The sequence below is a fragment of the Trichechus manatus genome, unplaced genomic scaffold, assembly GCF_000243295.1.
Source record: "Trichechus manatus latirostris isolate Lorelei unplaced genomic scaffold, TriManLat1.0 scaffold00071, whole genome shotgun sequence".
NCBI lineage: Eukaryota > Metazoa > Chordata > Mammalia > Sirenia > Trichechidae > Trichechus > Trichechus manatus.
In genome coordinates this window covers 7,810,782-7,826,497 of record NW_004444007.1, presented here as the reverse complement: position 1 = coordinate 7,826,497, position 15,716 = coordinate 7,810,782, and the positions used below count along the sequence as shown (strand labels likewise).

Here is a 15,716-nt window from a genome sequence, read left to right as displayed (position 1 = left end):
CCAATAGGAGAATGGATAAATACAGTGAGACAGAACCCCCATACTGCTGTATTCATTCTTTATCTGGCTTCCTCCCCTATAGTGTTGTATTACAAAATCGTTTCCTTTGCTGGGCTCCCCCATCTCAGCTTTGCGTTTGAATCTTGCTTTTGCTTGGAGGTTATATGTAAACCCCATTGTACCTACGTAGTGATTAAGAATGTTGCTGACGTAACTTGTATGAACTCCCTACTTGTAAACCTCTTTAAAAGTAACCTGCCTACCCGCCCTTGACAAGCAGTCTTGGTAGCAGTCAGCTCCGACTGACTCCATTTTCTTGTACGACAAAATAAATGTTCCTTTCTTGTTCTCCCACCTCGGTCTCTCATTTATTGGCCAGTATGAGTCATGCCAAGTAAGAACCTGGGGTTTCCACCCGCTAACAACATTTTGATACATTTATGTAATGGAATACTATTTAGGAATAAGAAACAAACTATTAATACACATAACAACATGGATGTAGCTCAAAAAAAACATTATGGTAAGCAAAAGAAGCCAGACACAAAAGAGTACATACTAAATTACTCCATTGATACGAAGGATAAAAATACTCAAAACTTACGTAGGGTAATAGAAATCAGAGTGGTTGCCTCTGGGGTGAGGAGAGGTTTGACTGGAAAAGGGTAATGAGGGAAATTTCTGGGCTGATGGAAATGTCCTATATCTTAATTTGGTTGGAGGTTTCATGAGTATATACAAGTGTCAAAACTTCTCAAAGGGAACACCTAAAATCTATTATTTTATTGCAGTAAATTACAACTCAGTTCAAAAAAAGAAAGCCCAGGATAAAAGAGCATGCTGTTTTTATGGATGCAAATGATGAAAATACTCAGGGTTGACGGTTAATTCTTCTCTTAAATTTTAACCCAGAAAACAAGGCTTCAGTTATTCCTGTATTTTAACGCACAATGATGAAAGAGTTATTTATGACCAATCAAAGTCCTTTCTCCTCATGGTATGTGTTATACTGGGGTTGAAAACATCAAAAGCAACGAAATAACTCTTATCTCAAATGGAGCAACCTAGGATATGTAAAAGTTATATAATTAGCAGCATCTGACAAAGGAAATGCCATCTGTCTTTAAAAACTTTGGCTGGTAGAAAAAGAAGAATTTGGGTATGGAGAACTATCCAAATAAGTTTCCATACTCTGTACTAGTCTATCAATATATAATCAATAAGTTTTGCCAAAAAAAAAAAAACCTATGAAAACATGATTGATATCTGAAAAACAAATCCTGTGACCACTCATTATATTATGACATAAAGAATGCACTAATTCTTTAATTTTTCTCTTTTAGATGATTTACTTCCATAGACAAAGAAGTATCTCTTGAAACTCATTGTATTTTCAGAAGAATCTAGGCTGGGGTCTTGAAAATAATGGATCCTCAATAACTGTTAATAGAATTGAACTAAATAATCTATGTATTTACTGATTAGTTAGAATTTATATCCAAGTTATATGTTCCCATAGTGAGAAATTTATTAAAATTATTTTATAATCTCTTCATATAAAATGTTTGACCAGTAATGATCTCATTTAGTAATTTATGGGAAAAATATTTTTAAAATGTATTAGATGATACACAAGTCCAACTAACTCCAGCTTAGAAATAACCATACTGTAATTGTCAGACTAGATTATTTTAAAAATATAGAAGTACAATTGTTAAAAATATTAAAAAAAAACAAAAAAAAAAAACCCCACTGAGTCTACTTTCAGGCCCCATGTGAATATCCAAATAATTGTAAAATAAAGGTTCCAAGTACCACATGATCATTGTTTTGAATTGAATGTCACATTAGCAAGATCAGAAAAGCCTGTGAGCCAAGAAAGAAATTGTTATTCCAGTGATGGAACCTCCACTAGTGAGAATTACTCTGTTGGCAGCTGAGAACTCAGGGGATTCTCACTATGAAAACCAGGAGTTCTTTAATCACACATTGTAAGAGCATTTGGGATGCCTTGCAGGCAGCCTTTCTTCCAAGATTTTCCTGCTGCTTTCTTTCCTGAGCACAGTAGGTTCAGGATGGCTAATGCTATTTCCTAGTTATGCCAGGAACCCCCTGAATGCCACTTGGCTTCCATTATGAAGACGAGTGGCAAGACATCAAATGTGAATATCTCATTCTAAATGGGGACTCCCACGATCATGTTATTTTTGGGAGAGCAGCTCTCTGGCTCCATGGATATCACTTGGACGGAGTAACCACGTTCTTCCGCAGCTCTTGCTCGATCCAGATCCACTAGGCACATGCACTGTTTTCCTGAAACACAGTAAAGTGGTATCATTAGACTAACCACTAACAGTTCAGTTTGTTAGGGAATCCAGGCAGTGACAAAATCCACTCTTATTATGGAGAATGCTGTTTTCCCCAAAGTCCTGTTTAGTCCCTTTCAATTTAGTTCTTGATCAATAGGAAGAGAAGGAAATTACAAGCACCTGACATTTCACAGATTTGTTTCTGCTGGTAATTTAAAGATTTTCAACCTTTTAAAAATATATTAATGAACAAATCTTAATTAAATACAAACCACAGATTCTATTTCTCATTTTGGCTAAAAATCCACTTAAAGTTCTTTTCTCTGTATTCCCTATGAAAATATATAATCTGTAATATCATGAGAAAATCATATCTACTTTTAAGAATATTTAAAGTAACATGTTGACAAAGGGGGATCTGAAAGACATGTTACATTTTCCACCTGGAGTTTTTTTTACAGCAATGAAGAAATAAGAAATGGAAAATATTTGAGAAAAGTCTCATTTGCGTCCTGCTTATTTCAGGTGAATATGTGTTTAGTGTGCTCTTAATTTTCAGAGCTCCTGCACTCCTATAAAATAGCAGTATTTAATTTTCTTTCCAGTCTCTGGAAAACAAAAGAGGAAACCTGACTGGCAAGTAAAGCAGTTAATTTGTTTTCCTTTGGCAAACACCCACTTCTATTTCAAATGTAACTCAGGAGAAAAATGATTTGAGGCTGAATATATTCAAAGCCATGGTTTGCTTTTACACTTTCAATTGTTTTAAATTCAATATACACACTTCTTCATCCTCTTAGAGAAAAGATTACTGATTATGCAGAACTTCGGTCTATATTTTTCTCAATAATTATAATAATGCCTAATCATTTTTTTAAATAATAATCAATGACAGAGGAAACTGCTAACTGCTAAACTGCTAAACTCCAGAAGTAAAGACAGGAAAAACTGAAGTAGATAGTTTTTCTGTGGAAGAAAGAATTCTCACAGGAATACCAAAACTCAAAACCAAACCCATTGCCGTTGAGTCAATTCCAACTCATAGTGACCCTACAGGACACAGTAGAACTGCCCCAAAGGGTTTCCTAGGAGTGCCCGGTGGATTCAAACTGGTGACCTTTTGGTTAGCAGCCCAACTCTTAACCACAAAGCCACCAGGGTTTTCCACAGGAATACAGTGAGGGTGAAATCAGTAGGTAAGAATTGGCAACAAGAGATTCATATTTAAAATGTTTATTTTGTACATTTTCCTCAAAAGGATCCATGCCAAAAAGATGAACAGTATTATAAATGATATAAAAAGAGATGTGTAGAATTCTGTTCAGGCTAAATCACCTCCTCTTCATCAACAGCTGTATCATTGACATTCTTCTTTCCCTTAAAATATCGTCCTTCCTTTAAGACATCTGTAAAATGTTTCTCACATCTACTTTTCAATTTAAAAGGAAGCAGCCTCTGTCAGAATGGGATGCTCTACATTCCTCCAGTACACACCCTGGGTTTACATTGCAGCTCATTTACCCTTGGCTTTGAGCCCAGTCAAGTTAATTTTTCCTTTTCCATGACGTAGATGAATCTCATGTTTTCACATGTTGAAGGAGTGTCTTTGTAGCTGAAATTCAGTTGTTGGTAGCCTACCTTTTGGAGCCTGGTAAGCTTCCTAAAAATGGTCACAGAGTACAGGAATGGTCTGTGCAAACTATAGATATAGATATTTGATGGATTCTATGAGTCATTCCCCTCAACCTCTGTCAGTGATCATGCCAAACACTCCTCCTCAACTCCAGCACCATCTTTTCCAGCCTTTCCCTTTTGACCTGATGCCTGAAACCCACGTCAGCCATGCACACACCCATCCATCCATCCACCATACTAATTATGCCTCATTGAGTCTAGTGGAGTTGTACCAAATGTACATTCGACTAATTCAAAGTGTTAGGATGGAAAGAGGCGAAGAAAGGGTGAAAGAGAGTCAAAGAGAAAGCCTGCATGAAGGAGACAGCAAGAGACTCCACAGCACCTAACAATAACAACAACAATTATTCCTCTGAGATTTTTTTTTATTAATTACTTAATAAACTTGAAACTTTTCTGCGTGTCTTCCAATTTAGGTAATGTTTAATATTATAAATGTCAAATAAATTGGTCTATGATTGATAATATACAAGTACATTTCTGAGAAAGAAAATGTTATCCTTGTATATATGTTTTTTTTTGGCAGGCAGAGTTGACTTTTCCATCTTGATTATTTTCTTTTGTGGCTTTGGAAAGATCTGTCAGTTTGTCCATAACCGTAAGAAAGAGATATAACATTATTATCCTATTCAATGTATAAACATTGAAAAATGTATTTTAAAATGTTAATATTTACCAAAATGGGATAAAATGTTGTTATGGCTTCAAAGCTCTTTTCAATATGGATTAAATTTTCTAGGGAAAACAAACTTTAGTTTTTTGTTTATAAATGAATCGGTTTACCCCACATAGAGTCACTGCTAGATTCATTCCTAGGCATATTGTGCAAAACCTACTCAACGGCTGCTCTGTGAAAATGCATACCTATTAGCCTGCGTTGGAGTGGGAGCTGGACAGCTGTCTGATCCGCAAATCTGCACAGAATCATGTGTTCCTAGAAGAAAAAGCAATAGAATTTGGGCTTATTTTAATCTTCTGCATCGAAGTTGTAAAAAAAAGAAAATCAAATCAAACTTACCTTGCTTTTCTGGAATACTCTGCTGTTTAATTGAATAAAGTGCTGTACAACTAGTACTTTTACTTTTCAAAGAGGCAAACTTCCAGAAAATGGTACTCAAATATACTTTTTCCCTTCAACTATACTGCTTTTCAGATGTAGGTCTTAAGAAGAGATGCATGAAGATCCGCAGGATCATTTTTGACCAGTTGTTTTTAGCCAAAATATGACACCAGGGTTTCATTTTCTGATTATAGTAAGTGAAATGAAAAGACCTACAAGTCATCTATATTTTTCCTTTAACAAGATTTATTTGAATCTCAGGAATGTGGCTCTAAGAAAACACTCTTGGTGGCTTTTCATCCTATAGGTGACCAGTGTTGGTGGCTCCTGTAGCTCCTGGGATACCAACAGAGTGCTGGCTACTCCTCTGCTTTTCCTGACTGTTCCCTCCATTCAGCTCTTTAGAGAAGAGGATCCTAGCTCTGTCTCTCTCTCCTCTTATCCCAAAGGGCTGCAGGTGGTATAGCTATTTCTGCTTTAAGACAAATCGTAAAGAGGACCTGAGGATTACCGTTTCTGCTTAACAATTTCAGGAAAGATTGCGTTAAATAAAAATAAAAGGCTTTAGAGGGACAGGGAGCTAATAAATTTGCACAGCACTCTCAAGTCTCCAAGTAGACAAAGGTGAGTGATTAGGCAGAGAACTAAAATGAAAGCAATGCTCCCATGACAACTATTCATTCAGAACAACTACTGTTTCCAAGGATGTAAAAATGTTCTCACCTGCCAGCTTAACACAGGCTGAACCTAGCTTCATCATTTGTCCCCGTGGGTTTTTGTACATTAAATTCGAGGCCTCCGTTTGTTAATAAGGTAACTGAAGTCATTGTGGCAATGTTGGTTCTTTTTAAAGGGATATCTCTGTCTTAACTTTATGTATTTTACAAAAAACACTGTAATGCTCACTATAAAATTTAGTGGCAATGGGTAGGAAACTAATAAAATGGCTCAAATGAATAACTGTCATTAAGCCCCCACAATGTAACTGGCATCAACTAGGCACAAAGGGGCAGAAGAAGAATACAGAATTACATGATTTGAAGGACAGGCAAGAAAAACCATGCCCTTTGTCCTCATGGTGTTTGTAAATTAAGATTCACTTTATATAAAGGTAATGTCGAGGCAATCACAATCTCAGACAAGGTTCATTCTCCGGTACTGTTAAGTCTTGCCATATTTTATTGGAGTTATTTGTGTGTGTTTTCCCTAGTAGAAGTTAAGTTCTGTAAGGGCAGAGAAAATAGTAGGTAGGTACTCAGTAAAGGATTGCTGGCTAAATTGAACTATGGAGAAAAACACTTCCAAAGTGACTCTCAAGGTATTTGGCACTAAGTCCACCTAGCTCTGCCCACCATCACATCTATCTTGGTTCAGTTAAGAAATGCTGAGATATCACCTTGCCACAATATTCAAGAAGCCAGGATTTCTCTATAAAGCATATACACCTGAGACCCCCAAAAGGGCTGGTGGCCAAACAGCTTTTGGACGGAGGGGAGTGTAAAGATGATTAACAGAGTACAAGGGAGTTTCTGCTCTCTGGAAGAGCCTGGGTGTCCCGTCTCTTTACTTTTCAGGAATTCCACATGCTTTCCCAGCCAGCAGTAAGACTACATCTCCTACAGTGGCAACCTATTCCCTCTTACCACCCTACGTTTTTTCCATATTGTCCTCTCTGAGTTTGCTTTATTTAGCATCTTTCTAGTTTTTAGTTTTTGTTTTTTCCTCCTTTCCCCCCGTTCATTTTCCCCCTTATTGGCAAGGTCTTGTGATAGACAGGTGAGTTATTTTGAAATTCTATGAAAATAGTTCCTAAGGTACTAACGTTTCCAAAAAAACTTTATAGTCCCTTAGGATATGTGAAATTTTAAGCTAGTAGGAAAAGTCAAGAAATTGTCTGGTTCTGGATGAAAGTATAAACTCTCCTTATAGATGCCTGTGTGTACTTGTATAGGGAAGGGGGTGAATGGGGAGTGAAATCGGAGACAGAGTTGGAGGTGGGCGTTTAAAAGTTACCAAGTAGAGATGAAGGAGGTATAGGGGCTAAGATGGTAGAAATGAACATTTTTAGGTCACTGTACCTCACCGTTTCACTACTGAATGAAGAAGAATGTAAAATACCTAAAAGGGACAGGTGGTATGTAAAATGAGTCTATGTGGTTTTAGTGAGTCTGTGCAAGAAGTGGAATTAACTGAACTAAGAATCAAAATTATTTTATCAACTATTAATGGAATTATTTATGTTTTTCTCTCAAATATTATTTCTTAATTCTTAAACTGTATTATGCCATGTTATTGACCAATTAATTCGGTAGTAGTGATGTTGAGAAAGCTAGAAATTGTTTTGCTCAAACTGGTGATTCAAAACTATATATGTTCTGACTACTGTTGGGAGACAATTCTTCATGGGCCTCTTGTGTTTATGTCTCGTGAGCAGAGGCACTAGCTGCCTTCGTTCCAGACTGGAGATCAGCAAATCTGGGCTATAAGACGTTTAGGTATGGCTCATGAGTTCAGAATGGTTTCTACATTTTTAAGGAGTTGTAAAACAAAAACAAAAACAACAATGATGACAGTGACAATGAAGAATATGTGACAGGCAAAGCCTAAAATATTTACAGTCTGGCTTTTTATAGAAATGTTTGCACCTGTTCCAGATGATGTTTTAAAGAATGTTTATATAGTGAAAATTGGAAGATACAGTTTTTTCCTCCAGAGCAAAGGGCAGGCATGCTTACTTCCCATTATAAAAGATTCAGGTTCCCTAAGCTCAGGGTTCCCTACTGTAATGAAACTCAGTGTATAGGTGTCACCTGGCCCTTTTTGTGTTACCCTGTGGCAACTGGGCCTCAAAGAGCCAATGCAAAAATTATGATACTCTGATTACCACCATTGCCATTAGCAATAAACTGTCATTTATCTCTGACTCATATCTTCTGCGAGCATCTGTGAAACTGTGGCAGGCTAACTTGTTATCCTGAAGTGGGGTAAAATGTCAGATCCTTGATTATTCTATTTGAAGAGTTAACTTGGATTTAAAAAAAAAAGAAGCCATACTAGTCGCTAATGAGTAATTCAAATACAACTATAAATTACACACTCCATTCAAAATTTGAGAGGGAAAAATATAAAGAAGGATAAAAAGTATATTAGCATATTAGGAAGACATCTAGATCTTTACGATACCTTGTATGATAGTGTTTCTTTGAATTGTTCACTGAAATAGAAAAGAAAAAGGAATTAGTCATCATTTTAAATATGATATAACAAGAGTAGGAATAATCTTGAAAATACTAAATTATAAACAAAACAATGTATTTTATTTGAAGAATTACTGTCTTAGGTAGGCATTCAATTTCACCTTTTTGGAAAATTAAACTTTGAGGTGCTCTGAATGAAACCATAACAGCAAGGGCATGTGACAAAGGAAGCCCGCATTTTGATGCAGTGCTCAATCACCATGTCTGTTGCCACTCCACAAGCATGCAACGCCACCTGGAAAACAAAACCATACCTTAGAACTAAGTTCTTTCTTAACTAACAGTGCTATCTACTTTCATGCTACCTTTTCCACTTTTTGTGAGAACTGATCCTCAAGAGATTTCAAGTTACCAGAATACTATTCTATGATAGTTTTAATATTTCTCATTTGGATGTACCAAAGAACAACTTGGCTATTTCTGTTAAGGAAATTAAGCAAGGTTGAAGGATTATAAATGAAACATTGAAAATGAAGCATAAAATTCATTCAATGGGAAATCTGATGAGACCTTAAATGTGGAAAATTTAATATGTACGCATGTCTAAACCAGTGCTCTTACTGATTATGGATTTAGTTCAGTTGTAGCATTGCAGCAAGAACACCAGATATGAAATAGCTAGTACTATGCTAACTGCTGGGAATACAAAGATAAAAAACATGGTTCCTTTTCTATACTCTGTCAACAATAACAACTGAGTCCAAAGTATTTAATATATTCGCTCTCTCAACTCAACATGGGAGCTGTATAGGTTTAACAACTCACAAAGTTCTGGCTATTTTTATGTGTTTACCACATGTAACTCACTGTTAGGCACTGCAAGGAATATTGTTGCTGTTAGCTGCCATGGAGTCGATTCCAACTCACGGCGACTCCATGTGACCCCATGGAGGGAATATAAGGAGAAGTAAAATACTACACAGGAGCCCTGGTGGTGCAGTGGTTAAGCGCTCAGCTGCTAACTGACAGGTCAGCAGTTCGAACCCAGTAGCCCACCAGCCGCTCTGCGGGAGAAAGATGTGGCAGTCTGCTTCTGGAAAGAATACAGTCTTGGAAACCCTACAGAGCAGTTCTACTCTGTCCTATAGGGTCGCTATGAGTTGGAATCAATTCAACAGCAATGGGTTTTGTTTTTTTTTTTTTTTAAATACTACACAAGTAACAACACACAAGCATTACATAAACAACTATAATACAAGACAGAATCTGTTAAATGCCATTAAAAATAGTAAAAGAAAGTTCAAAACATCAAAGGAGAGAGAGTTGATATTCACATATAGAGAAATCAGGAAGGATCTCCTGGAAGAGGTGGAATTGAAGAAGGGCTTTGTAAGATAGAAAAGATTTCAAAGGGCAAAGAAGTAACAAGCACAGAGCAGAAAAGCAGAAGGCATTTTCATACCAAAAAACAAAAAAGGAGGTGATGCTAATCCTAATAATAATGTAAAATTCAACATTATTGAGTAAGGCACTGTGCTAACTGCTTTCCACGTATTTTCTTGTTTAATATTCACAACCACCCGAGGAAGTAGGTACTATTTTGAGATGAGGGAATTGAGATGCAGAGAAGTTAAGTAACTTGTCCAAAGTCACACGACAAATTAAGGACCCCAACTCATACTGTTTGGGGCCTCTGTCCTAGATGACTACTCTCTCTCATTTTACTTACCTCACAGGTCCTACTATCTTCTGGAATTACAGCATCACAGGGAACTAGCATGTATTCGATATCTGCTAGATGTCAACATCTTTACATGGATTGCCCGTTCCTTAATTTAATCATCAGATCCTTTTTTTTTTTTTTCAATTTAATTGTTAAAGTAGCCCTTATTATCTCCATTTTGCAATAACATGTTCAAGGTCACCTAGCTGTGGAGCATTCCAGATGAATTCTTTATCCAAGTCTGACTCCAAAGCATACATGCTTTCCCTTATATCATGCCATACCCTGCCAGAGCAGCATTTTTGGAGCTAGAAGGAAACTTAGAAACCACTTTTTTTTTAATAAAGAATTTTTGGGTATCACTCTTAAGTTCACCACTGACTTTTGACAAAAAGAAATGGATTACGTGCTAGTCACACATTAAGGAAGAGAAAAAAGGAAGAAAAGGGCAAAGATAAATATGTCTATTTTTTTTCTTGAACCATTCCTACCCACAGTAAATTGTATGGAATCTAATTTCTAATTATATTTCTAGCGTCTGACCCAGGGAGTTTGTTAATATAATACACACAGGATAAAATATTCTCCTCTAGGTGAAAACAGATCTTGACATCTGGAGAAAGAGCATCAAAACATAAACTATGAGTATCTAATGAAGGTTAACGTGTTAGGGGGAAAAAGATATTATTTAATCCATTGCTTAGCTGATATCATAGCAAACAAATGTTTCACAGACTGACCCCAAAAATTCAGAATTATCGTTCTCAAATAATTAGTTTCTTATTATTTACTCCTTTCTCTGTATATATACTGAGTTACAATAAAAGAAAAAAATGGAAGTGTTAATTGTAAACTTACTGATTAGCCAAGATAATGTATATTCTAAAATAAATGTAAATATTTTTAACCCAGATATACGCTGCAGAATCTATGCACTATAAATTAAGGGTCTTTGCCTTATATTTTCTTATTTCGATAGTTTATACATCAAAACATTTCTAAGTGCAATAGTTATCCTATTATGTAAGCCAGTGAAACAAAACCGAATAGCCAAGAAACCTGAACCCACATATTATATGCAGGTAGTAAATAAATGAAATTCATCATCCCTACCTCTCATGTTTTACAAGTGGCTGCTTTTAAGGCAAAATCTAGACAAATTTATACAACATCTTTTCACTTACAGAAAACATATCTTGAAAGATAATAAGCCTTTGCTTTATTCATACCCTCAAAACTTGTGCTAGATTTATGACTCTAATAGGCTTCCTGTCCTTTTTTTTCTTTTGAGATTCATTTAACATTTATTGGGCCTTTTCTTAGCCCAAACCATGCACGTAAGTATGGCTATTCCCTTTTTCACAAACGAAGAATCTGAGGTTGAGAAAGGCTAAGTTGCTAGTCCAAGGTCACAAGTGGTGGAGCCAAGATTTCAACTCGTTATGTCTAACTCCAAGGGGCCTTGGTGGTGCAGTAGTTAAGCACTTGACTGCTAAACTAAAGGTTGGCAGTTTGAACCCACCAGTCGCTCTGGGTGGAGATGTCGCAGTCGGCTTCCATAAAGATGACAGCCTTGGAAACCCTATGGGGCAGTTCCACTCTGTCCTATAGGGTTGCTGAGTCAGAAACAACTCAACCACAATGGGTTTGGTTTTTATCTTGGGTTTTTGTGTCTGACTCCAAACCAAACCTTTATTCTAGTCCTCTATGCTCCCATTGGAGCCCTAGTGGCGCAGTGGTTAAGAGCTCAGTTGTTAATCGAAAGGTCAGCAGTTCAAATCCACTAGCCATTCCTTGGAAACCCCATGGGGCAGTTCTATGCGTCCTACAGGGTCACTATGAGTTGGAATTGACTTGACAGTGACAGGTTTGGTTTGGTTTTTGGATGCTTCCATTCAGTCCTTACTTTTGATGTGAAGGGCAAGTAGGGAGTGACTGGCTGGACTCTAGTCCAGCTCTCATGGTAACTTGCTATGTCACTCCTCCCCTCTTGGAGCCTCAACTTCTTTATGTGTACAGTGAGAAGGCTGAACTGAACTATCTCTGAACTTGCCCTAACCCAATCATACTCTGAGCTTTCGCTTGTCAAGGGAGGATTCTTAACCATAATACCCTAGACAGAAGCAGTTTTAATCTCAACTGTGCATGCACGTTCCCCTCTTTAAAAATGTTCATGCAATAATATTATAGGTAATTGGCTTTAAAATTCAAATAATGCTAAAAGACGTGTAATTATAAAGTGTCTCTTGTTCTGAATTCACTCCCTCCACCCATGAAAGAAAATCTGGCTACCCAGAACCAATGCCTTTCAACTCAGGTTTTCTTTCCTGAAATCCATCTCTGTTTTCCCATATAGTAAGTGTATATTGCTATTGTGTATTTGTCAATATAAGACATTAGCTACTGAGTTCCTTCCATGGGAGAGAAGGATTTTTTTTTTTCCTTTTCCTATCCTAATGTTATCATCTCAATTTTTAGTAAGTGTTCATGCAATATTTTCATTATATATATATATTTGTATACATTTAACATCTATGCCTTTCTTTATCCAAAAGCTTTGTAAAATGCTTTATAGTACGATTTTCCACTCTGTGAAAACTGTCAAACAACTGGTCAGTCCGTATTTCCTTTCCTAAAGGTATCTTTCCTGTCTGTCCTCTTACCACAAAATGGACTCAATGCTTTCTAGGCCTGCTGCCCAGCTCTTGTCCTGAGACTTCCCTTTGCCATCAGACTAACAATTTCCTTTACCTCTCGCTTGTACTGGATATGGCTTATTCCTTTTTTCTTGTTTACTCCCTTGTTTTAGTGAGGCAACTTTTAATAGTTTCCTGAAAAAGAGTACATGTGACGTACATATTTTTGAGAACTTGAATGTCTGAAAACTTTATTTCCATATTTGATTGGTGGATTGGTTAGTTAGAGAATTTTAGGTTGGAAATTTTCCTTTAGAATTTGAAACTATTACTTCACTGTCTTAGCCTAGCTTTCTATGTTACTGTTGAAAAGTGTGATGGCATTTTGATTCCAAATTCTTTATATATGATATGCACCCCCCAAACCCTTCTGAAATGTCTTTTCATTCTTGGTGTTCTGAAATTTGACAACAATGTGCCTATGTGCCTTAGTGTAGATCATTTGTCAAGTGGGATTTTTCAATCAAGAGAAACACATCCTTCATTACTGACGCATTTTCTTATGTTATTTCTTTTATACTTCCTCCCCACCATTATCTGTTTTCTCTTTCTGCTATGCCTATTAATTGAGGTATCGGACTTCCTGGACTGAGTTCTAATTAAAAAACAAGCAAAAAAACAATTCTTTCCTGTTTTCATTTCTCCTGTTTTTTGGGTGATGTTCTACACTTCATCTTTCAAATTTTCTATTTATTTTTTATCTTGGCTAGCATATTTTTAATTTCCACGAAGTTCTTTCTTGTTGTCTGATGACTTGCTTCTTCTTTTTTCATTCTATCCTTGTTTCATTAATGCAATGTCTTCTCTGATCTTTCTCTGAATAAGATCCTTTGTTACATTTGTTGCTTGGTCTTTATCTCCCATCTTTAAATAAAAATGACTTCAGTTTATGGGAAGTCTTGCACGTTTTGTGTTCCTTGGCTGTCAGTTCACATTCAAGAGTGAATCACTGAAAATTGATCAGAAGTTCTGAATGAAAGAATAAGGCATGAGGAGAATGATGGGTTTCACCAGTGATGGGGTGATCAGGTAGCCAGCTAGACTTAAAAAAAAATTTTAAGTTACATATATAGTGTCTGTACTTCTTTTCTCTGGTGACAGTTCTGTTTCTGCAGAACAGGCTCTTTTAATTGCTTCAGTTGAGGAAATCGACCTGGTTTCTGAGGTTCTGTGATTAAGGGTCAGGAGGGATGAGGGAAAGATGTATCATTCAGGATGCAGACTCACTGAGTCCTTATTTATGGTATGCACATCAGCCCTACCCTATGCTGTGCCTGGTATTCTCATACTTGGAGCTTCTCTGGTTCTGTTTCTTCACAGAATAAACTTCCAGTCTCTTGCAGGAGTGGGAGATTAATTTGACTACAAAAGATGGGAGTGGAAATATGAGTCTCTAAATACACCCACTCCTCACTTATCAATTTGGTTATGTTCCAAAGACCAGGTCGCTATGTGAAAATCGGTGGTATTTGAAAATGGGGGATGACTGCATCAGATCACAGAGTGGAAGATGATTACTTCATTACATAACTGCCAGATTACATCACTATAAAACTGCCATATTACATCATTACATAACTGCCAAACCATTGAGAATCATGGCCCAGCCAAGATAACACATAACCTTAACTATCACAGTCAGCATTACTCTTGCCTCCCCGCTCAGTGTTCATAACTGCCAGAGGTATGTCATTAATGCGCAAAATAGTTTTTACTGTTGTCGTAAATATGAAATGTCAGATAACGAGATAGTTGATAAGTGAGGAGTAGGTATAATATTTTTAAATAAACATGACTTCAGCTCTTCCTTATCCCCAACTGGAGGTTTTTGGTTGTCCTGAATTCCTGAACTTTTCTGGAATTCTGTGGAAGCAAAGTGATTTGCTTCCTGAGAGCACTCTTGCTATCTGTGATGGTTAAGATTGTGTGTCATCTTGGCTGGGCCATGATTCTCAGTGGTTTGGCAGTTGTATGATGTTCTGATCACTTCCGTGATGAAATCTGGTATACTGTGATCACTTCCATGACTGGATCTGCTATGAGTAGCCAATCAGTTGAAAGGGAGTTTCCTTGAGTGTCTGGCCTGCATCAAATAAAAGTGGACATTCTGGCAAGGATCGTGGGTTTTTGCTTGCTCTGGATACTGCAGCTGGCTCCTATTCGTCTGACCTCCAGATCTTGGGACTGGAGCTAGCAGCTTACCTGGGGTCTTGCCTGCTGATCTTGGGATTAGTCCATCTTCGCAGCCTGTGAGCAAGAGCCCTGTTGTCTGACCTGCTGATCTTGAGTTCACCAGCATCTGTGGCTATGTGAATCAGGACAAGCCTCTATTATGACCCATGGACTTGGGACATTCCAGTCTCTACAAATGCATGAGCCACTTCCTTGATATAAATCTCTCTCTGTATATACACTTTATTGGTTTTGCTTTTCTAGAGAACCCAACCTAAGACACTACCCCATCCCCTCAAGCATTTAAGTTTGATCTTACTCTTCTCTACTAAACAATTTATCATTTTTCCTGTGATCTTTCTATCTTTATATATTGTGGCTCAAGTTATAGAATCTTGAACACAGTTTTACCAAATAGCTACTATGATTTTCTGTTTTTGTTCTTGTTGTTTGGGGGACAACGTTTCTTGGAGGCAAGAGAGTTGAAGGATCTCTGTCTGCCATCTTCACCTTAGAAAGCCTCAATTCTGCCTTAACAATTTTTTTAAAGATTGTTTGTAGAGTATATCATTCTGCAAGTTCCTTATCTTTTAAAACAAAAATTATATATATTACTCATCAAAAGTGTTACTGAATTAAATTATATAATTGCATATGCTTCTTTCAATTTGAAGAAGCTCTGGTGGTGCAGTGGTTAAGCACTTGGTTGCTAACCAAAAGGTTGGTGGTTCAAACCCACCAGTCTCCCCAAGGGAAAAAGATGTGGCAGTCTACTTCCATAAAGATTTACAGCCTTGGAAAAACTATGGGGCAGTTCTACTCTGTCTTATAGGGTCGTTATGAGTTGGAATTGACTCGACAGCA

At 37.0% G+C, this 15,716-nt stretch overlaps 1 protein-coding gene across 2 annotated transcripts in view; it reads right to left on the bottom strand.

Moving 5' to 3' along the window:
• Positions 1 to 1,274: 1,274 nt before the first annotated feature.
• The window catches only part of LOC101340987 (glutathione S-transferase C-terminal domain-containing protein), a 42,598-nt gene continuing 28,156 nt past the window's right edge, over positions 1,275 to 15,716 (bottom strand). For both annotated transcript variants that reach the window (XM_023734770.1, XM_023734769.1), the window contains 4 exons: positions 8,423 to 8,556; positions 8,248 to 8,278; positions 4,869 to 4,938; positions 1,275 to 2,313 (listed from right to left, as the gene is read on the bottom strand). In XM_023734770.1, the coding sequence (XP_023590538.1) occupies positions 2,177 to 2,313; positions 4,869 to 4,938; positions 8,248 to 8,278; positions 8,423 to 8,556 (372 nt within the window). In that variant the 3' untranslated portion in view covers positions 1,275 to 2,176. The remainder of the gene's footprint in view (positions 2,314 to 4,868; positions 4,939 to 8,247; positions 8,279 to 8,422; positions 8,557 to 15,716) is intronic.